This window comes from Stomoxys calcitrans, chromosome 2 (genome assembly GCF_963082655.1).
Source record: "Stomoxys calcitrans chromosome 2, idStoCalc2.1, whole genome shotgun sequence".
Lineage (NCBI taxonomy): Eukaryota > Metazoa > Arthropoda > Insecta > Diptera > Muscidae > Stomoxys > Stomoxys calcitrans.
The window spans coordinates 12487010-12511701 of NC_081553.1; the positions used below are offsets into that span (position 1 = coordinate 12487010).

Consider the following 24692-nt stretch of genomic DNA (forward strand, 5'->3'; position numbering starts at 1 on the left):
CAACATTCATGAGGTACTATGCCATGAAAAAAACTTCTTACTAATGAGGTGTCGCACTGCGGCACACCGTTTGGTCTCGGCTATAAGAGAAGGCCCCTTATCATTGAGCTTAAACCTTGAATCGGACAGCATTTATTGATATATGAGAAGTTTTCTCATGTTCCTTGATGGAATGTTCATGGGCAAATTTGCATTTACATTCTCTGTATGTCCGGGGTTGAAATGAGTTTCGAGCTTTTATGCCATCCAATTTCTTTTATTTCCATTTACTGCCAGTTCCACTTTAACTGAATATTCTTCGATCTTTCCAAAGATCTTTCTCTTCGACTTTCGATTTAAAACCCTTACGCAGCACGTTCGAAATTATCTTGCATGCGTTCGATGCGATAGGAGGCTTATACCGCACCTACTGTCTTGTCTGCATTCTTATATTTGGGGCATGATATGTTGAGGTTAAATTCATTGGGTATGCGTTCTTCTAGCCAGAACGTGCAAATTAGTAGATGCATATACCTCATCAGCTTCTTGCCTCCAGTCTTAAAAAGTTCAGCAAGCAATTTATCGACTTTTGCTCCCTTGTAGTTCTTCGCTCGGGTATCTGCTACTTAGACCTTATTCTGTCTAGGCGTTATACTTTCTATACCTTAACCAATCATCAATGATTGGTTCTGTGGTAACCTTGTTGCCTCCACTATCGGATACCATCAACTGGAAAATGTACTTTTAATTTCCTAAAAAAATTATCTATGTCTGTATCTAAAGGGTGATTTTTTTGAGGTTAGGATTTTCATGCATTAGTATTTGACAGATCACGTGGGATTTCAGACATGGTGTCAAAGAGAAAGATGCTCAGTATGCTTTGACATTTCATCATGAATAGACTTACTAACGAGCAACGCTTGCAAATCATTGAATTTTATTACCAAAATCAGTGTTCGGTTCGAAATGTGTTCAAATTTTGACAAATTTTGTTCAGCGATGAGTTATTTCTTCATCTTTGAGAAAAATGAGACTCAAGTAGAATTTCTAGGATTCCCGGACTTCATTCTGAATTATAAATAATTCTAAATTTAGGTTTAGAAAATTTCGATGAACTAGATCCAAACTAATCAAAAAAAATCAATTTTTATAAAAAAAAATCTAAATTTAAGTTTAGAAAATTTCGACAAAAGTTGGTTTTTTGGAAAATATTATTGTTTTAAAAGTTTTTATTTCTCAAAAGATCTTACATTGGAATAAAACAAATTGGTGTTTTAGTGCAATAGAGTTGAAACCACAGTGCATGCATGTTTTTTATCTCTCTATTTTGTTTGGCTAATACGTTGTGACAAATGGCTAGGTGCTAAATAAATCACACATCTACCATGTTTAAGTAAACAGTCTCCCACAATCAAGCAATCACAGGCCCAGGTGACACAAAACCGTGACAGGTTTTCTTTTGTTTTTTTTACATTTCTTGTCGGCAGTTGTATCAATCATTTGACCTGTGTTTATCGAACAGTATTGACATTAGCCTATTTGAGCGTTGATATTCGTGGGTGACGGCGTTTACTCAGTGTCTCCACCCAAAAGGAAATGAAAGCCATGAAGGAACCAACTAAAATTACATAAAAAGCCAGCTGTAAATCTTCGACGGTTAAAACTTTAAATCCTTCATTAAGTTTTATGTTGATTTGTGATGATATTGTAATGTCGACATCGGTTTGCATTTGCCTTATGAACTTGGTGAACAAACCGCCATTTTGCATCCTCAGTAGCAATTGATTAATGGTGTCATCCCAGGGAGCATGTTTGTGCCAAACATAGGAAATCGTATAGTACTTGGGACACTCGGGAATCACCCAGACCTGTTTGTTAATTATGTATCGCAGATACTCCAAGGTAAGTGTGGTATAACGAGAAACTCCAGCCTTTCCACCATGCTCGGCGACATCCTTCAGGACATCGGCATCCAGGTCCTTCAAATGACTCAATTTTTTATTGAGGCTTGCAAAAAGTGGTGACGTTTCGCTGAAAAATAGATCATCGCCCATGGAAGAGTACTTGTATATAACATGAAGGCCACTCTTGTCCAAGTCTGCCATGGTGTGCATATCTTTGTAGTACATGGGATGAATGTAGACAGTGGCCAAGCTGGAGTCGAAAATGGCCCCAAATATGACACTCATTAAGCATAGTGTAGCTATGAAGATTTTCTCTGAATTGAAGGGTGGGAAATGTGTGACATTGACTCGCACCCAAACCACCCAGGTGTCGATAAGTATTCGTATGAATTGCCATTTGTAACTTTTCTTCAATTCTGCTTGTGCCCCCACAGTTTCATTTACGTGGTCATGAGATATGTTCAGTTGTAAATTCAAGCAACGCAATACAATCCATATTAAGGAACAAACAAAGGCTGTAACAATAAAGCCCAACCACAGTGTGTAGTCCACCGAGAGTATGGGCAATATGGACTGGGGTATTTTGCTTGCTTTTGGCGTATAAATGCAAAGCATATCGTCATAAGCGGCCACCGAAAACTCCAACTCTGGCACCATATAATCCTTGACGAAAAATCCACTTAGGCACAAGTCCAATTCGTTGTTTATAATCGAACCTATGGCCCCGTTGTAGGTACCATTTGGGGCCCTTTCTCTGAAACGGAATAACAAAAATCTTTATATATAAAATTCAATTTATGTTTGTTTGTCGGTTTGTTTGTCGGTTTGTTTGTTTGTTCCGTATAGACTCTAAAACGGCTGAACCGATTACCTTGAAATTTTGCACAGATTGTGTAGGTTGGTCTGGAAGGAAACATGGGCTATATAATTTTTTGATATCCGGAGGGGGGCGGACCCTTCCACTTACCCCAAAAGTACTACCCAAAAATAACAGAGGACCGATCGGGACAATATGAGAAAAGTTGGGTCCGTGTAACTGGGGGGCCGCCCAGCCCCAACACCCCTTAAAATAGATTTATTTGACGAACATGACAATATGGGACTCAAATGAAAGATATAAAGATAAAGGGTTGTTATGGGGGTGGGACATCCTCTAGGCAGTTGGTCCCGAATATTGATATCAGATTCGTGGTCTACTCGAAAATACCTTTAATTTGAGCCCCATATTTCCATAGTCGCAAACATGACCAGTTTGAGGAGGTTATGGGGGTGGGGTGACCCCATAGACACTTTTTTCGGAATATTGATATCAGATTCCTGCTTTACTCCAAAAGACCTTTCATTTGAACCCCATATTGCTATGGTCGAAAATTTGTCCTCTATTGGGGGTGTTTTTTGGGAGAGGCGGCCCCTCAAACACTTGGCCCCACATTTGGATATCAGATTCGTATTCTACTCGCATATAACTTTCATTTGAGTCCCATATTGTCAAGGTCAGTAAATATATCCGATTTAGGGGTCTTTTGGGGATTGGGGTGGTCCCATAACACTTGGTCCGACAATTGCATATCAGATACGTTTTCTTATTCTAAATACCTTTCATTTGAGTCCCACATTGTCGTGATTGGTCTAAATATATATATGGTAGGTTTTAGGGTGGTACCCCCGAAAATTGGATACCAAATTTTTATTTTTAAGATACTATAAGAGAGCGCACAAAATTTCACTTAAATCGCACCACCTATCACGGAGATCTGGACTATCTGAAAATTGGAGTAAAGGGGAGGGTCCGCCCCCTTCAGATTTTTTCACCACCGAATCAATATGCACCTTCAGTGAAAATTTTATGGAAATTGGTTCAGATTGATTTTTACACATAAGATTTTCGCATTTACGAAGAAATGTCTGCACCTTGACATATTTTGAGATATACATTGGTGTTATAAATTGAATTTGTGGAGATAACGTTTGGAATGGTCTTAACATCTACTATACTATTTACGAAGAATATCAAGTGTCATATAATTCCTCAAAAATCCCGTAAAATAAAGAAAATGTATAGAAATATGGTTTGTGTACATACACTTTTTTCATATATTTTTCTAGATTTTTTTCTTAGATATTAAGGCGCAAATAAGAGTGATATCTGAACTTTAGTTATACGTATGAATATGATGAATATGTGATTCAGCAAACTATTGGGTTGCCCAAAAAGTAATTGCGGATTTTTTAAAAGAAAGTAAATGCATTTTTAATAAAACTTAGAATGAACTTTAATCAAATATACTTTTTTTCTAAAGCAAGCTAAAAGTAACAGCTGATAACTGACAGAAGAAAGAATGCAATTACAGAGTCACAAACTGTAAAAAAATTTGTCAACGCCGACTATATGCGAAATCCGCAATTACTTTTTGGACAACCCAATAGAAAGAGTCATATTAAGAAATTTTATATCATGGGAATTTTAAAAATTTTTTTTTGTTGAATAAACGATGTGTACGTAAATTTTGATTGACTGTAAGTGAACGGTGCTTAACACTGATTTGTAAGAGGCTAGTACCACTCATCGTTCTAAACTTTAACGAAGACGGATGAAAAAAACAACTACCCTAAATAAAATAAAACGGGACGAATAACATTATTTTTTTAATAAAAACAGTAGTGTGCTCTAAAGCAAAGGTACAGACAAACGCATGGACAAATTATTGTGACTCAAGTGATTCGAATATACAAAATTAATTTCGCAAACGAAGGTACCTCGTATTTACACTTCAGATTCGTTGAAAATTTGTGTAGTTCCAAAAGTCGGGATTTTCCCATATTTTTATCGAATAGTCGGGATAGTCATACAATGTCGGCATAATCCCGACCATCTGGCAAGCCTAATTTGAACATCAATGACAATCAGAAATATTTTCGTTTCGAAGTACCTCAAAATCAGAAGCGTTCTGATGTATACTTTTCATACTTATTGAAGACCCTATTGAAGACCCTATTTTCTCGGACGACTGAATATGTCGATTGTTTATATAGGAAATCACCAAGTTTAATAATCTTATGGCGGAGAGTAAACGAAATGTCACTCAATTTTAATCAGCAGTTAAAAACGAAAAACTTTGACTTACCCAAAATAGTCCGGATCTGGATCCAAAAAATTCATCGTAAAATTTAAGCGCTCCTGTAAAACATCGGCCACCCTGCCATCAACACCATAAACATATTTGACTTTTTTAGTCACCTCATCCAGCATGGGTTTCGAATAGACAGATCTAAATATTTGAACACGCAAAGGGTAACCACGCATGTTAAAGAATATAGTACGTTCCATCGATTCCTCTCCTGTGTAGCGTATAATTTTTCCATAAACTCCATTATCGTTAATTGCAAATGGATCATATGTAAAGATTCCACTTTTGGTCAAGAGCAAATTCTTATATATTTGAAAATTAATCCATAAATCGTGGCAAGTATTTCGTAAATACTGAATATCAACTTCATCGTCCTCATCTATGATAAAGAAATATATACCAGAACGTTGAGCAAAATGTAGCGATGTTTGGCGTAAATCTTTCATGCTGCTCATTATTATATAATTATTCGGTTCTTCTGACATCTGACCTATTGGTGTTTCATTACTCCTTATTTCATAGATGCTTAGAATAAGGGGAATAAAAGTCTGTTGCAAAAACCATTTGGTGTATGGATTTTCTACATCATGATGATATAGGGAGGAACGTAACATCAAATGTAGATAAGGTATGTGTTCGATGGGTTTTTTCAACCAAGCCTCAATTTGGTATTGAGAAATTTCTCCATTGCCTTCAGATTTTAATATATCATTTTTGAATGATTTGCACTTGATGGGAAACAAAATTAGTACCAAGACCAAGGACTTTACATATAAAAGCGACATTTTAATCTTGATGTGGCAAGTTGTACACTTTTAATGGACTATCTGGTTTCTAATCATAACATCCAGCTTTTATAAGTGCTCAAATTTGGCACTATTATCCAAGAAGTCCCTTAAGGGGGAATTGAACCCTTGAAAATGTTTGCACTTGCCCAAGCATTGTTTAGATAATATTTTTGCTATATCATATCATATAATAGCATTGTCTTTTCATATTTGCCATGAATGCACACAAGATATTGTCCGTGCTTTTGTTATATTTGATGTGTTTTATTTTAATACTGGAAAAAATTTTTTCCAGTACAAGTTTATTTGCTTGACATCAGGTGGCCAGTCTGTCAGTACAATATGAGGAGAAAGAGAAAATATTTGTAAGATTTATAAAAGAATTTTCTACATATAGTTGGTACTATATTCGCTTTTCGTAAAATTTTTTCGTGGTTACATTTTTTAAATAAAAGATTTTAAAGCAGAAAAACTTGCAGATTACATTCAGTAGGACATTCCCCCATAATATATGAGACAATTTTAATAAAAGTATTATGTTATCATTGAGATTTCTAATGTATCAAAAAAGTAATAGCACAAATTCATGTGTTTTCAACAGTAAAAAACGAACGAATTTATCCAACACTTCACTGTAATGGTTAGATACCATTTCCATATAATTGTCGCTGTACTGCATTGTATAGAACTAAACTAAAACAGTGCTTTTGTTGTACATTTTGTAGGTGGAGAGTTCTTGCTTCGCATGTTGCCGAGGCTTCTTGCTTATATTCTTTAATAGACACTATCATCGACGTTGAACTTACTATTATAATAGTAATTTGAAATCTCTTGACACTTCCAGGTGTCACTGTCATAATAAGGAATTGTAAAAACAAACCACCTATTGAATAATTTTTGGCATTTTTGTTTTTTTTAGGACACAATTCAAGATAAAGAAAATAACAATTATTATACGGTAAATGATGGTTATAAGTAGACAAAATGTCCTTCGATGGTTGCATAGTAATTAAAGATGATTATATGTCTATATTTTATCACTTGTAACGTACTTGTAAAAGAATTTTCAAATATTTGCCAAATTAGAACAACCAAACCACACAAATGCCTAAAATTGTTTAAATAAAAGGTTCAGAAGGGTACCAAAACGCACTGTTTAAAATTTCATCAAGATCGGATGAAAAATGCTCCTTTTATGAGCTCAATACTTCATATCGGGATATGGGTCTATATGGCAGCTATATCCAAATATGATTCGATCTGGACGATATTTAACAATAAGGTTTAGAGAGGTACCACGTATTCCCAATAAATACCCAAGCGTTGAGTATTTACCCGGTAGAAACCCATCTCCACTTATGGACTGTTATAGCTCCGATACAAGCCGATCTCTCGATAAGTCTTCTACAGCCCCAAAAAGCTTTAATTTTAATCTGATTCGGCAAAAATCCAGTACGTTAAGTACGCATGTGCCCTTCAACTAGAATAAGTTGTGTACATTGTTAGAAGAATCCAAGGTGGCGGGTTCTTAAGATTCGACTCAGCCGAACTTAGCACGCTTTTACTTTTTTTGATTTGATAAGTTTTAAAATAGAAAATAAAGGCTTTTAGTTTCTATCGGCCATGGAGGTTATGGCTATGTACTTGTACTGTACGTGACAATTTTGCTTCCATGCTAAGGCTTGGATTGCATTACAGCTAAGAATATAATAAAGATCTTTGTATATGTCTAATATTTTAACCCTCAAGCAGGCTTCTATTTAGTCCTTTCTTCAAAAAAAAGGGTTTAGAACTCCCATTGACTCAGATTTCTTCCTGATTCGACATATTAGTCTAAGAGATAGGGAAAAAAGAGTTAAGAACTCTCATTGACCCAGACTTTTTCCGGATTCGATTTATTGGTTTAAGATCCCATAAAGTTTAAATATATTCCATATATATTCTATATATTCCACGATGACACTTTAAATCAGTGTAGCGCTATGTGTCTCTCTGACTACTATGCTTACTTTGGAACTAGTATAGATTACTCCTAAAAAGTTTCCGAAATTGTAAATGGACCATATTAGTTCATTTACACCGATCTTTCAATTTAATTCTTGAAGGCACAAATCTTGTCTGTCACAAGTCAAAGTAATATAATGGAAGTTATACTTATGTAGTCATTCCGTTTGTTACACAAGGAAATATTGATCGTTTTCCGTCCGTCCGTCTGTCGAAAGAAGCCTTAAATTTGGTCCGATTTGACTGAAATTTGATTTCCTCTAAAGTAAGTCAATATGTGTAAATTTGTTTTGCAGAATCCCATTGTTAGGTACCCACAATTCAACCAGGCCGATCGATACAATAATAGGATATAAGCCCCATTTTATGCCAAAATGAAGTGTATAGAAAGTAAACGCTATTTTTCTGATACGCCAATCATTACATCCACAATCTCGATAAGGTATTGCTATGGTATTATGGAGCTCATTATTCAATTAAACACGGAAGCATATAAAACAAAACATTTTCGGGGACTTGTAGTAGAAAGTTAAGCACGAAAATGCTTATTTTCATGTGCCCTTCCTTAAAATTCCTTAATATTTGAATTTAATGCCAAAAAGTTGAGATCCTGACGTGGCCACCATATTCTTCGGCTTTAAATGTTATGGAAAGTGCATAGGGATTGTAGGCACATGCATTTTTTTAAGTTGAAAAAAACATATTCTTTCAAAAAATTTACTCGTTAAGGGAAAACAAGTAAATATCTAAGTTCGGCTGGGCCGAATATTGGGAATCCACCATCATAGTTTCTGCTAAAAATTTCTGCATGCCAAAATTCTGCCAAATCAGGCAGAAATTTTTGCTTTTAGGGACCGTAAAATTCTAATCGGGAGATCGGTTTATATGGGTGCTATACTAGGTTATAGACCGATTTGGACAATACTTACCATGGGTGTTGACTATAAAAAAATATTATGTGCAAAATTTCAGCCAAAGGGGCTCGAGATATTGGGTGATCGCTTAAAATGGAAGTTATATCAGGTTACAGACCAATTAGGACCGTACTTGGTATGATTGTTGCAAGTCGTAAACAAACCTCCAAAATTTCAACTCAATCGGATAATAATTGCGGAAACTAGGGGTCCAAGAAGTCATGTCAAAGGACCACTTTATATGGGCGCTATATCGAAATCTGAGCCGATATTCCCCATTTGCAATCCCAAAAAATAAGTATTTTTGCAAAATTTTGATCACCACTATCGTGATTTTCACAGGTGGACGGATAAACAGCTAGATCGACTCAGAACTTGGACACGGTTTAGAATATAAATATTATAGTGTCTTAGAACATAAATTTGACATGGATATTGAGAGGTCTAATAGTACAAGTCATTGTTCAATTTTGTAGGACAAAATTTTTTTTTTTTTTGGTAGCCTTATCCAAATACAGACCGATCTGAACCATATACGACACGGATGTCGAAAAGCCTAACATAAGTCATTGTGTCAAATTTTAGCGAAATCGAATTATGAATGTACTATTTATGTATCCAAATTTTAACCGATCTGGGCCAAATTGAAGAGGGCTGCCGAAGGGCCTAACACAACTCACTGTCCCAAGTTTCTGCGAAATCGGGCAATAAATGCGCCAAGATCTTATATCGAGAGAACGGTCTATATGACAGCTATATCGAAATCTGGACCGATCTATGCCATATTGCAGATGTCGAGGGGCCTAACTTAACTCACTCTCCCAAATTTTGGCAAAATCGGACAATAAATGCGCCTTTTATGGGCCCAAGACCTTAAATCGAGAGATCGATCTAAATGGCAGCTATATCCAAATTTGGAGCGGCCTGGACCAAATTTAGGAAGGATGCCGACTGCCCCAACACAACTCACTGTCCCGAATTTCAGCAAAATCGGATAAAAAATATGGCTTTTATGGGCCTTATTCCCTAAATCGGCGGATCGGTCTATATGGGGACTATATCAAGATATAGTCCGATATATCTTTTAAGTTCAAAGATATATCGGACTATATCTTGATACCTGCTTATGGATAAAAAAAAGAATCTGTGCAAGGTTTCAGCTCAATATCTCTCTTTTTAAAGACTGTAGCGTGATTTCAATAGACAGATGGACGGACATGGCTAGATCGTCTAAGATTTTTACGCTGATCAAGAATATATATCCTTTATAGGGTCGGAAATAGATATTTCCTTCGGTGGTGGGTATAAAAATCTTGGTTCAGCATAAAACTTGATTTTCTAAGGAACTTATACGATTTTTTTATCAAACAGGATAACGCAAAAGATCCTTAAACAGAATGGAGGTACGTCTTACTTAATATGTTGGAAAACTACCTACACCATTTAGAATACAAAATTAAAAATATTTGACTTTGGCATATAAAGGGTGATTTTTTTGAGGTTAGGATTTTCATGCATTAGTATTTGACAGATCACGTGGGATTTCAGACATGGTGTCAAAGAGAAAGATGCTCAGTATGCTTTGACATTTCATCATGAATAGACTTACTAACGAGCAACGCTTGCAAATCATTGAATTTTATTACCAAAATCAGTGTTCGGTTCGAAATGTGTTCATTCACCGTAACGTTGCGTCCAACAGCATCTTTGAAAAAATACGGTCCAATGATTCCACCAGCGTACAAACCACACCAAACAGTGCATTTTTCGGGATGCATGGGCAGTTCTTGAACGGCTTCTGGTTGCTCTTCACTCCAAATGCGGCAATTTTGCTTATTTACGTAGCCATTCAACCAGAAATGAGCCTCATCGCTGAACAAAATTTGTCAAAATTTGAACACATTTCGAACCGAACACTGATTTTGGTAATAAAATTCAATGATTTGCAAGCGTTGCTCGTTAGTAAGTCTATTCATGATGAAATGTCAAAGCATACTGAGCATCTTTCTCTTTGACACCATGTCTGAAATCCCACGTGATCTGTCAAATACTAATGCATGAAAATCCTAACCTCAAAAAAATCACCCTTTATCTATTTTACCTAAATTTATGACTCTATTGTTTTTTTTTTTTATTATTATCCTTAGTTATATAAAAAGGATATTAATAGAGGTACGACCAAGTACGATCAAGTGAGCGTATACACTGACAATGCTGTTGAGTTCGAGTTCATTTATTGTTGCTCTTGTGTTTCTAACATTTGGAGTTTGCAATAAATACCACCAACAATTCTAATGAGTATTTCATTGCAGGCTCCAATCCAATTGCGGGCTCTGCTCAATTTTATTTTATTTTATTATTTCAATTTCATTTTATTTCTTTGATCGATGTTGTAAAGCAAACACCACTTTTTCAAATATCCATGATAAGGTTGCCAACATATTTCCAATTGTTACCACATAGAAGGCCAACTGTAAATCTTTCACCGTTAATATTCTGAAAATGGCATTATCTCCAATAAGTTGATATTTAATTAAATTCATTTTGGCTTCTAAATCCATATCATGTTCAAATTTCTGTATGATGCCGGCTTGTGAAAATTTCAATAGTAAATTATTCAAAGTCTCCTCCCAAGGTGCATTACGATGCCATACATAGGAGATGCTGTATCGTTTAGGAAATTCCTGAATAATCCAAATCTTTTTGGTTATTATCAAATCCAAGGACTCCAACATTAGACTATTGTAACGATTAACTCCAGCTAATTGCCCCGTCTTGACAATTTCCATTAAAATGTTGTATTTTCGATCGGGCATATGAATGGTTTTTCTATTGAGACTGGCATACAGTGGTGAAGTTTCACCCACAAATAGATCATCTTTCATGGAAGCATGACGATAGAGTATGGGCAAACCGGTGTTATTCAACTCCTGCAAAGAATTAATGTCCTTAAAGTACAATGGTTCGATGTGGCTGGAAGCTAAACTGCATTCAAATATTGCTCCAAATATAACACTGACCAAACAGAATGATACCACCAATACCCTTTCTGATTTAAACATCGGATACTGATTTAGACTCACGCGAACCCATGCCACCCAAGTGTCAATTAGAATTCTGGGATATTGATATCTAAGGGGTTTTCGTAAATTCTCAGTTAATGAGTTATAACTATAAATGTTTAGTGCCAAAGTTAAGCCTCTCAGCATTGCCCATATCAACGACAACAGAAATGCAATGCCAATGAATCCAATCCATACATTAAAGTGTACAGCGAAAATGGGTAGTAAATAGTCTGGAACACGTTGAGCTTTGCGAATATAGATGCACAGATTATCTTCATACATGGCAACCGAAAATGATATGTCTCTTGTAAAGTAGTCCTTGACAAAGAAACCGGTAAAACATATGTCTATGGAATTATCCAGTATACTTCCAATGGCACCATTGTAGGATCCATTCGGTAAACGTTCTCTGAAATAAATGAATATTGTTTATCTAACTTCTTATTGTGGATATAAAGAATTATTTTCAGCACACGCATTTTAGTTTCGCAATAAACGATACAATAGATTATCGCATTTTTATCAAAAATATAAAATAGCAATAAAAACAAGCTAAATTATGAAAAATAAACATAGAAAATAAAAAATGTACATACCCAAAATAATCTTTATCTGGTTCCATAAATTTCATGGTAAAATTCATTCTCTGTTGCAAAATTTCCGCCACTCTGCCATCAAGTCCTTCTGCATATTCTACCTTTTTGGTTTCTTCGTTTACTACGGGCCGTGAATAGACCGATTGAAAAATCTGTATTCTTAAAGGATAACCCCGCATATCATTGAATAAAGTGTTTTCTATTGTTTGTTCACCCTTATACACAATTATTTTGCCATAGTCTCCAGATTCGTTTTCATGAAATGGATCATAAATCAAAACACCACTACTGGTTAGGAAAAGTTGAAACAATATTCTAGAGTTAGTCCATAATGTGTGGCAAATATCTTGCAGCTCCTGGTAGTTTATATCATCATCGGCAACAACATAAAAATATGTTCCAGACTTTTGGGCAAAATATTGAATTGTAGATCGCATATCTTGCATGCTGGTTACAATAACATAATTATAATCATCTATGGGGCTCTTCAGAGCGACCAGGTTATTCCTTTTCATCAACTCGTATGTGCTTAAGGTGTATGGAATCTGGGTGTGTCTAAGAAACCAGATAATATATGGATTTTCAATATCTTCCAAATAATTGGCAGAACGTAATTTTAGCTGTAAATGAGGTATGTGGACCAAAGGTTTGCTCAGCCAAGTATCAAATAGACTCCAAGGTTTATCATCCTCACTGTCAATCATTCCATTTAATGTTCTGCAATTTATCAGAAAAGTTGCAAAAACCAGGTAGGAGTATATGAAAAACATTTTCGTTAACAGATTCGTACGATTTTACACTTGATTTCAAACTAAACTATTTTATGGCCCAGCCTGGCTTTTATATCCAAACAATTTTTATGTGCAATGTGTTTCCTTGCCCTTTCCCTAGAGAAGCAATATTTGCCTTTGAATTTTGCTTTGTTTGGCCAACATTTTTGCCAAATCACATAATGATACTGTGCTGCAATTACCTTATTTGCCAATTGTAGGAATACACTTAGCAAAACGGACGTAATTGTACCGATACCCGGAATGGGAAAGTTCGTTTTGTGCTAAAAAAATATGTACTTGTTGTAATGAGAACAATGAAACTTGAACGGGGATGAAATTTTCGGTAAATTTGTTTTTTTTTTTTGCCACATTGAATAGTATTATTTCTAAACAATTGTTGGGATATTCGTATGTGGTAGATAGTCTTCATAATAGGATTTTTAATAATGCGTAGTGCGGATTTTAATTATAAAAATTGTTCTGACGTTTGAAATGCATAATAAGGAAAGCAGCATACACAGTTCAACAGGTAAATAGAGCAAAACTCCAAAACGGTTTGGAGTTCTCAGCCCAAAAAGAAAAGTGGTCTTGCATTTTCCGATGTATGAGAGATGGTCCACCCAATGAATATAGGGTTAATGGGTTAATTAATATATGCAGATTCATTCATTCAATTGAAAGGGTTGATGATTTTTCTCTTTCCAATATACCATCACCTCCATCAGCAGTAATAGTGCTGCTAACATATTTCCTAGCAACACCACCAAGAAAGCTAATTCTAGGTCATTTAAATTTAAAATTTTAAATGTATTTTTCGATTCATATATGTGACTAACCGAACCGGGCCCACTCCGCTGCGCCTTCTTTAACTCTCTAATTGAGGGGACACTTCGTCCTGAATGCGGATTTCGAATTCGTGCCATTGTAGCCTATGACGCTGAATGCGTTCGAATCCTGGCGAGAACATCGCACAAAGCGGTGTTTATCCCCTCTTAATGTTGGCGACATTTGCGAAGTACAATGCTATGCATGGTCATTTGAAAAAATTTCCCCAAAGAGGTGTCGCACTGCGGGACGCCGTTCGGACTCGGCTATAAAAAAGGTCCTTTATCATTGAGTTTAAACTTGAATAGGAAAGCATTGATGTGTGAGAAATTGCCCCTTCTCGGTTCCTGGTGGTAATGTTCTCATTAGGAGAGGGATGGCACCTCAGACATTTCGACTCAAATACGGATATCAAATTCGTGCTGCACTTCCAAATCCCTTTAATTTGAGCCCCATATTACCATGGCCAGTAAATATGAACCGTTTGGAGGGTGTTTTGGGGCTTGGGCGGCCACCGGCGCTTTGCACTGAAAATAGATATCAAATTCGTTCTTTATTCCCATCGGAAATGAAGTTCAGTTTGGGGGTGCTTTAGGGCGTTTACCAAAACACCAGACTCCAAATTTGGATATCAAATTCGTTTTCTACTCTCAAATACCTTTCATTTAAGTCCCATATTATCATAATGGGTCAAATAACCCTCTTGACGTATCTTTAGGAAGAAAAGCGCCACCTAGACTTGAACGCAAATTTTAATGTCATATTCCTAATCTACTCCCTAATACCTTTCATTTGTGTCCCATATAGCCATGGTCGGCTAATATGCCCATTTGGGGGTATTGTGGGGTGGGCGATCTTCCGTTACTTGGACCTAATATTTTATGCCATATTTGTAATCTACTGCCTTATACTTTTCATTTGAGTCCCATATTGACATAAACTTATATCTGTTTAGAGGAGTTTTGGGGTTGGGGGGGGGGGGCCCGCTGGGTTTTTGGACCCAAATTTGAATACCATATTCGTTTTCTGGTCTTCAATACCTTTCATTTCATACCCCTATTGTGCCCATCGGACCACTTTCGGATATGGGTGGCGTTTTTGGGGTAAGGATATGGGTGGCGTTTCTAAAAATTATATACCCTATGTTTCCTTCCAGACAAACGCACACAATCTATGAAAATTTTAAGAAACTCGGATTTGGACCAAACTTGGCACGGACGTCTAACACAATTCCATATCGTAAAACGGGATATTGGGCTATATGGCAGTTATAGAATATGTAGGGGTGTAATACATCATTGTACCAAAGTTCAGCAAAATTGGTTAATAAATGCCCCTAGACCTTTATTAAGAAGATCGATATAAATGGAAGCTGCATATATCCACATATATACCCATATTAGGCACAGATGTCTGCACTGTGGTATCATTTTATGGAAAGGTGCGACAAAAATATTTCTAATAAAGCTATCAATTTGAAATTTGCATTATAGGTTTCTTCTTTGAATGTTTAACGCCAAAACTAAGTTTAAGAAGTAAACATTCAATTTAAGGAATTCTTTTATGTATGAAAAATGTAATTTATTATTTAGTTAAATATAAAGGGTGATTTTTTAGCTATACGCTTTTTGGCAACACTGGTTTAAACAGCTCACGCCCGTTTTGTTTCACTATCAAAAATTTTCATTTTGGTCTATAATTTAACCATGAATCGTCTTACAAACAGTAAGAAAGAAGAATGAACGGAATGGAAAGTTGGCCGAAGATCCAATTTTTTATCGAAAAATTGTGTTCAGCGACGAAGCTCATTTTTGGCTCAATAGGTACGTAAATAAGCAGAATTGTCAATTTTGGAGTAAAGATCAGCCAGAAGCACTGCAATAGCTACCCAATGCACCCAAAAGAAGGCACAGTTTGGTCCGGTTTATGGGCTGGTGGCATCATTGGACCGTACTTCTTCAAAGTTGATGCGAATCGTTACGTAAAAAGTGAGCCGTGGGATGATATTCAACTTCTTTTTGCCCAAAATGCCAGAGCTTGACTTGCCTGACAAGTGGTTTCAACAAGACGGTACCACATGCCACACAGCACGCGTAACAATTGACTTATTGAGAGGCGAGTTCGGTGAACATTTCATTTTACGTTCGGGACCGTACAATTGGTCGCCTAGATCCTACGATTTAACGCCTTTGGACTATTTTTTGAGGGGCCTTGGTATAGTTCATGTCTATACAGACACACCCGCTTCAATTGGCGCATTGTAAGACAAAATGCCAAAATTGTACTAAGCGGATGGACCATTCGAGGCACGTCACGATAAACTAATATTAAATTTCATGCATTTTTCTGTTCTTTTTTATACCCTCCACCATAGGATGGATTGATACAGCTCCCATATAAACAGATCTCCCGATTTAGCTTCTTGAGTCCTTATTCATTATACTTTGTTTGCCTTAAAACAGATACTGCGCAAAGAACTCGACAGATGCGACCATGGTGGAGGGTATATAAGATTCGGCCCGGAAGGACTTAGCACGCTCTTACTTGTTAACTTTCCTATAGTTCTTAAAAAATCGCTCTTTAGTTTTCATCGGAAAGCTATTGTTTTTTTAAATGTTTGTTATTATTCGGGTGTTATTGTTATGAAATCGTTCGTCACTGCTATTTAGAATTTTGTGCATTATGTTTTTTGCTGTATTAATGATTTGGGATTTTGGTTGGTTTGAATGACAATTTATTATTCTTCCGGATGAGGTCTTCTTACTGTACCAGTCAAAAATTATCGTGCTATCGGTTCATTTCAGTCTAATTATTAATTGGGTGAATCGTTGCCTTGGTAGGAAATGCACAACACACAGAAAAAATGAAAAACATGGTTCAATTAAGAAATGTGTAGATTCAATAAAAAATTCCGCTGAATTTGGGCCTATAAACGAATTTGTATTATTTATTAAGAATTTTGTAAATAATTTCGATTTATGAAATCCTCAAAAATCCAATGAAAGCAATTATTAACTCAATAAACCAATTTATTTCAAAATGGCCCCATCTCTCAATTTTTATTTGGTTAAATTGCGGATAAAACTTGCAATATATTGATTTAAAATATTTATTTTTTAATTTATATTTTCTAAAAGAAAGAAGACAAAATTGCATTTCCTTTATGAGCCTCTCTTAATCGTCACGGATGCCGTCTGTAAAAAGTATAATGAACAAAATAACCAATAGTAAATACCAACCATGGCATTATGGGCACAATAACACGAAATCTAGATCCACATGAAGGAAAACAGACTTTGCCATCTTTCATCATCAGCGTCGTTTTCCAAGTCAATATAGACTCTATAGGGATAATAACATATTAAAATAAACTAATATTTACAAATACCACGTCTACCTTCTTCCATGTCCTCCAATTTGTTTCGTTTGGAATGTTTCTATTTCATTTTTTTCACATCCTAAGTTTTTCTTCTTTGTACCATTTCAGCATATCACTTTTTAAAATATTGTTTCTATTTAACAATTATTATTTAATCTGTTATTTTATTGATTTTATTGAGAGATTAATAAAAACTGCACTTTGTATTTTTCTTGATTGTCTGTGTAACACACTCATATAAGAATAGAAGAAGGAAGTCGCAATTTGGTTCTTTGAGGATAGGAGAATTTTTAGTGTTTGAAGGATATTGCTCAGAAAAGTGACTTATGGTGGAATGGTTATGATCTGTGTACAAAAACGTCAAAAGAAAATTGACATTAAACGTGCTCTTATCGCTACAATATGCAGTTTTATTAGTTTATGGCCAACTAAAGTAAAGTATTTCTATAAACGATAAATGTAATTCATAATAATATCTATCAGATGCCCTTATTGTCTTAATCGTATTTTCCTTTATCACCTTATAAATATTCCTTCTTTTCTTACAAAATTTTTGTGATCATTAGTTAGCCAATATATATAAAAATATTAAAACTTAATGGTTATACAAAAATACACTTAAAATTACATATTTATATTAAAATATCTAAAAAGTAAAAAGGCATTAAGTTCGGCCGGGCCGAACTTTGGATACCCACCACCTCGGATATATATGAAAACCCCCTTTCGTCACAATCCGGTGAAAATTGGATAACAGTTCGGTCTATATGGCAGCTATATCTAACTATAGTCCGATCTGAACCATATTTGAGTCCTATGTTGGGAGATGTAAAACTACTCACTGTTTCAAATTTCAGCGCAATCGGTTAAAAAATAATGCTTTTATGGGCTTCAGATCCTTTATTTGGAGATCGGTCCATATGGCAGCTATATCTAAATATAGTCCGATTTAATCCATATTTAGGTCAGATGTCGATAAGCCTAAAATAACCCACTGTTTCATTTCAAATTTTATGGGCTTCAGACCCTTTATGACGGCTATATCTTTTGGGGGGGGGGGGGTGTAAAGCTACTCACTGTTTCAAATTTCAGCGAAATCGGATAAAAAATAAAGCATTTGTGGGCATTAGACCCTTTATCGGCAGATTCCACTAAGGTATAGGGGCAAACTTCTCACATATAAATGAGTGCAGTCCGATTCAAATTTAAGCTCAATGATAAGAGGCCTACTTTTTATAGCCGAGTCCAAACGGCGTGCCGCAGTGCGACACCTCTTTGGAGAGAAGTTTTACATGGCATAGTACCTCACAAATGTTGCCAGCATTAGGAGGGGGAAAGCCACCGCTGAAAATTTTTTCTGATGGTCTCGCCAGGATTTGAACCCAGGCGTTCAGCGTCATAGGCGGGCATGCCAACCTCTACGCTACGGTGGCCTCCTATATATGGTCCGTTCAAGAGTGCATCAAAAAGACGTATCTGTGCCAAATTTCAGCCCAATATCTCAATTTTTGAAGGCTGTAGAGAGATTACAACAGACGGACGAACAGACACACGGACATCGTTAATTCGTCTCAGAATTTTACGACGATCCGAAATATATATATTTTGTAGGGTCGGAAATTGATATTTCGATATGTTGCAAACGGAATGACTAAATGAACATACCCCTTATCCTACGGTGGTGAGTATAAAAATTGCAACATTAATACTTACCCAAAACTTTCAGAATCGGCTTTTGTAGCTGCAGGCTGAAATTTAATCATTGCTTGGCGAAACTACCATCTTTATTCTGTTAGTAGCTTTATAATATATTGCTTCAGAGTATACAGAAGAAAACATAAGCAGTTTATGGGAATTCAGGCATATTAAAACAAGTAAAAGCGTGCTAAGTTCGGCCGGGCCGAATCTTATATACCCTCCACCATGTCGAGCTCTTGCCACGGTATCTCTTTTTAGGCAAACAAAGGATAAAAGAAAAGAATAGCTTTGTAATTGGAACAATATCAAGTTATGGTTCATTTCGGATCATAATCGAGCTGAATATTGGAGACCATAGTAGAAGTCATTGTGTAAAATTTCAGCCAAATCTAGTAAGAATTGCGCACTTAAGGGGCTGAAGAATTAAAATAGGGATATCGGTTTATAGGGGAGCTGCATTAGGCTATAAGCCGATTCATGCCATTTTCGACACGTATGTTAAAGGTCTAAGAGAAGCCGTTGTACAAAATTTCAGCTAAATCGAATAATAATTGCGGCCTCTAGTGGCTCAAGAAGTCAACACCCCAGATCGGTTTATATGTACGCTATATATAAGGTTATGGACCGATTTGAACTATTCTTAGCACAGTTGTTGAAAGTCCTCACAAAACACCTCATGCAAAATTTCAGCCATATCGGATAACAATTGCGTCCTCTAAAGGTTCAAGAAGTCAAAGCCCCAGATCGGAAGCTACGTCAGGTTTTGGAACGATTTGAACCATTCTAATATAGTCGTTGGAAGTCATAACGAAACACGTCATGCAAAATTTCAGCCAAATCGGATAGGATTTGCTCCCTGTTGAGGCTCAAGAAGTCAAGACCCCAGTTCGGTTTATATGGCAGCTATGTCAGGGTTTGGACCGATTTGAACCATTCTAAATACATACGTTGGAAGTCATAGCAAAACACATCATGCAATATTTCAGCCAAATCGGATAGAAATTGCGTCTTCTTGTGGCTCAAGAAGTCAAAACCCCAGATCGGTTTATATGGCAGCTATGTCAGGATTTGGACCGATTTGAACTATTCTTAATACAGTCGTTGAAAATCGTAACAAAACACGTCTTGCAATATTTCAGCCAAATCGGATAGGAATTGCTCCCTGTAGAGGCTCAAGAAGTCAAGACCCTAGATCGGTTTATATGGCAGCTATGTCAGGTTATGGACCGATTTGAACTTTTCTTAGCACAGTTGTTAAAAGTCATAACAAAACACCTCATGCAAAATTTCAGCCAAATCGGATAAGAATTGTGCCCTCTAGCGGCTCAAGAATTCAACATCCCGATATAGCCCTATTTTTGAGCCTTCTAGTGGATCAAGAATTCAAGGACCGATATAGCCCATTTACAATCCCAACCGACCTACACTAATAACAAGTATTTTGTGCAAAATTTCAAGCGGCTAGCTTTCCTCCTTCGAAAGTGCGCGTGTTTTCGACAGACAGACGGACGGACATAGCTAGTTCGACTTAAAATGTCATGACAATCAAGAATATATATACTTTATGGGGTCTTCGACCAATATTTCAAAGAATTACAAACAGAATGACGTTATTAGTATACCCCCATCCTATGGTGGAGCGAGAGTACCGCTGTACTCAATCATTAGCCCATATTTCCCATTTATATGGGTTTATTTATAAACACACCCTTTTCGGCCAATAGGTAGTTGAGGAAAATTGAATACTTAAAGAATATGTGGTGGAATTACGGCAATAAACAAAATATATTCAATTCGCCTTCAATAACAGCAAATACAATTTTAGCCAATTTGTTGCAGAGCAGAATCCATATTATGTTTATCCGCAACAATAACAAAGGTATCTCGTATTCAATTTCTCTCTCCTTTACCAAAGGTAGTAGTAATGGCATCACCTAAATAAGTCGAAAGTATTTTAGTAGCGCCACCTTGCCTTAGAAACCAACGAACATAAGGATTTTCAATCTATCATGTCTAGCATATTTGTGGCATATTTTTTCAAATTTTAATGATTCACAAATTTAAAGTTCAAGCAGCCACTTTCCGATTTGATCTGAGGAAATTTCATCCGCTTTTCTTAATATAAGGCAAGTGACAGTTGATAATATTGTTGTAACAAAAACACAAATTCTAAACCGTAACTTCTGCGCATAGTTCAATACTTATGAAATGCTATCAAACAATCATGTCTCTTCCCATTACAACATGCATTTAAATAGTACACGAAAATGCCAATCGAACATGACCAATTATAAAACTTTTTAAAATTCATTTAAATTACATGAATTACCTACCAGTAGTTACTTTTTCAAATACATATCAAAGGAAAAAGCAACACTCAAGGACAAATGTAAATAATTGTAAGCACAAAAAATCAAAACCTATTTGAAAGCAATAAAAAAATGTGTGCTGTGTAAAACTTATTTACACCGAAAGAAAAATTGATACCAAATGTGCTCTTTCACTTACTAATAGTGAACTAAGGTCGTTTTAAAAAAAATATATATCGAATATTATGGATGATCCAACTTTAAAGATTCGAGCCAAGGATGACGAACTTAATTCAAAGATGCCCAATTTTCCAATTTTTTAACCAAAATATTCTTTTTATTAAAATTTTTTGTTTGATATAAAAAAATTTTTTGCGTCTGATGGTTAGGTTAGGTTGTAAGGGTCGCCCACTAAAGGTGAGTTTGGCCCATTGTGGTGCCCTAGAGAGAGAAAGGGAAGAAAAAGGAAAATGGGAGACCTAGAGGTTTTACACGAATAAAAAGAAAAAGACAAAAGACAGGGGGAGTGTAGAAACCCGAGTGGGGGGTGAAGAACCGCCATTCGCTACGCAAGCACGGACCTACCTACGCCAGAGTCTGTGTCACCCCCCCTTCGAAACCATTATGTTTCCTCAACAACCTCAGGAGAGATATCAAAGGTACGTTTGCAAGTTCACCCAAATCACAGAAGAAATGGCTCCCCAGAAATGAGAGCCTACGTCTCTGCAGGCGCGGATAGGAACAAAGCAAGTGCTCAATAGTCTCCTCATCATCTTCATCGAGGCAATTCCTACAGAAGTCATTGTGCGGTATCCCCATGCGCGCCGCCATGCGACCTATGGCACAGTGTTTGGTTATGACCCCTGTCAAAGTTCTCATCGACCGGCAACCGGCAGTCTACCGTGTCCCACCTCGCCACCGACGCCGCCATTGCCATCCCCTCTACTGTGTTCAGAAACTCGACAAATGGCACGTAGGCAAGACCGATGACTGGTCAACCCGGCGCATACGAACCTCCTGGAGCACTCGTCCGCCCTCTCATTTCCTGGAATCCCCTCATGCCCAGGAACCCATGTCAGCGTCCCATCGTGGGCCCTGAGCCTATCCAGGGATTCCAAGCAGTCCGCCATCGAATCTCGAGTTTCGAGGGCGGTAGGCCCCTTGCCAGAATTTCTCTTGCGGCTACTGCAATGGCACAGACCTCTTCCTGAAAGACCGTACACTCATCCGGCAGTACACTATCCACCCTTCATTCGTTCCTCTCAAAAAAACGAATCGCGAATGCCCTCACGCCAGTCAGTGAATGTCCTCACTCGAACAGAATCGAACTGTGGCCGCAACCATCATCCTTCAGCATGCCGAGCTCTCTCAGCCTAAGCGCGACCCTGGCGGCGCAATTCCAAGTATAGGCCCCAATGGGCTACATATGCAGCAACGCCTCCAGGCCTGTCTGCGGTGCGGATCTCAGCGCTCTTGTTATCCTGACGCAGGCCAGTCTCTGAACCTTCTCCAACTCGTTCGCACACGTCCTCTTCCCTACCACGTCCCACCATACCAGTGCTCCATAGGCCAATACTGGTCTCACGATGACCGTATATATATAATAAATCATCTTGGGAGTGACCCTCCACTTCCTACCGGACATTCTCCTGCAGGAGTAAAAAGCGCACAGTGCCTTACGGCTTCTTTCCTCGGTGTTCCTCCTTCAGGGCAGTTTCGAATCGAGGATTATGCCTAAGTACTTCGCCAAGGATGGAAGTCTGAACTTTAGTATCATATATCTACGCGTAAAGAGCACCAGCTCCGTCTTCCCTGGGTTGGTCCTCCACCCATTTCTGGTAGCACATCGCGACAACATAAACATAAACGTTAACATAAACTTTCCTCGGACCAGCAGTACGACGTCGTCCGCATAATCGATAATCCTCGTGCCGTCCCCACCGAGATCCATCAGGATTTCATTAATCACGAGGTTCCACATTATCGGTGAGAACACCCTTCTTGGGGCGTTCCTCTGGTCACCCTCTTTTTGACCACACAATTTCCCAAGTTTGCATTAATAATCCTGCCATAAAGCATATTATTTGTCCATTGGGAGATTAAGGTTCAGCGACTATCGCCTCAATCTCGACATTTTTGAAAGCCCCCTCAATATCCAAGAAGGCCGCCAAATTGTAATCCTTCTGTAGGAGAGACGTCTCGACCTGCTGTACCATCTCAAGCACAAAAAGGTTGTGAATACAAGCTTTAGAGCCACAAATATATAGAGCATTACATAGAATAATGAAACACACAAGGAAGTTATATATTAACGTTGTCATTGAAGAGGATGAATCTTAGTGAGAGATTGTCCTTGTTGCTGTAGGAGTTGAAGAAGTCTTGCATAACTTTGATCGCACACTAAGACCACTGGTTGTTTCGTGCAATGTTGATTGGAGATTCATTCAGAGCTATCGGATTTACGGTCTTTTAAATTTACTGAAGGTAAAATTTCTTGTTTGACTTATATTTCATGGTATTTTGTGGTTTCTAAACGTAACAATACTGAAAGTATGGATCTCCCTTTCCATAGAGATGTATGATAAAATGCAATGAAGTTATTTGTGGTTCACAACATGCCAACTTCATTCGTTATTATGAACGATAATGCTCCAAAACATACCTCTAGGGCGTTAAACTCTGGGTTTTTCCTAATAAAAACATAGATGTATTGGTCTGATCCTCTCAGATCAGAAAATCTCGAAAGCTTTGGGGAGGAGAACAAGTTGAAATTCGTAAGATATTCCAAAATGTACCAGAATTTTGGCTAAATATCCCCCAGGTTCGCTAAAAAAGTTAGAGCAGTACTTATATGAAAGTTTACCCAACTATTTATAAGAGTTAACTGAGCCTTAAGAATCATACCACTTTTTACTTAATACATTAAAAAAATAAGTGTCCCGAATTAGCCGTCCAATCAAAAATTAGATATAATATTTCCCTGCCTTTTTATATAAACTCAGCAGCTTTTTTGCATATATTTTTTTAAACACACACATTTTCCTGATCATGACTTGTGGGATTATTAATGAAAAATTATGTTTTTATCATTTAATTTTTATTAAACGTAAATTTTTCAAAATTAAAAACGGTGTCCCTGATGCAGACCACCACTGTACATTCGATTCAAAATAAAAAATGAAAAATTTTAATCGATTTTTATGATCAATGTCTAATAAAAATCTAGTAAAAAAATATGCCATTTTATAACGGGTAGAGATAGAAATTTGGAATGGTTAAAGCTGAGGTGTGATCGAGATCGTGTGCAGAGTTTCAAGGCCCTAGATGGTC

General features: G+C 36.9%; 2 protein-coding genes across 4 annotated transcripts in view; one reads left to right on the forward strand and one right to left on the reverse strand.

Moving 5' to 3' along the window:
* Positions 1–24692, forward strand: part of LOC106080620 (DDB1- and CUL4-associated factor 5) — a 53965-nt gene that overhangs the window by 19844 nt on the left and 9429 nt on the right. The window lies entirely within an intron of this gene.
* On the reverse strand, positions 1515–5796 carry LOC106080562 (uncharacterized). Its single transcript, XM_013241979.2, has 2 exons — positions 5009–5796; positions 1515–2637 (listed from the first exon to the last, which is right to left on the reverse strand). Exons 1-2 carry the CDS (start codon positions 5794–5796, stop codon positions 1515–1517), a joined length of 1911 nt encoding a protein of 636 aa, XP_013097433.2.

Bases quoted from the DNA above. Each gene is read 5' to 3' on its own strand.
- LOC106080562 (XM_013241979.2), bottom strand. From the start codon at position 5,796: ATGTCGCTTTTATATGTAAAGTCCTTGGTCTTGGTACTAATTTTGTTT. The intron at 2,638-5,008 runs GTAAGTCAAAGT...ATTCCGTTTCAG, and splicing joins CCAGATCCGGACTATTTTGG to AGAAAGGGCCCCAAATGGTA.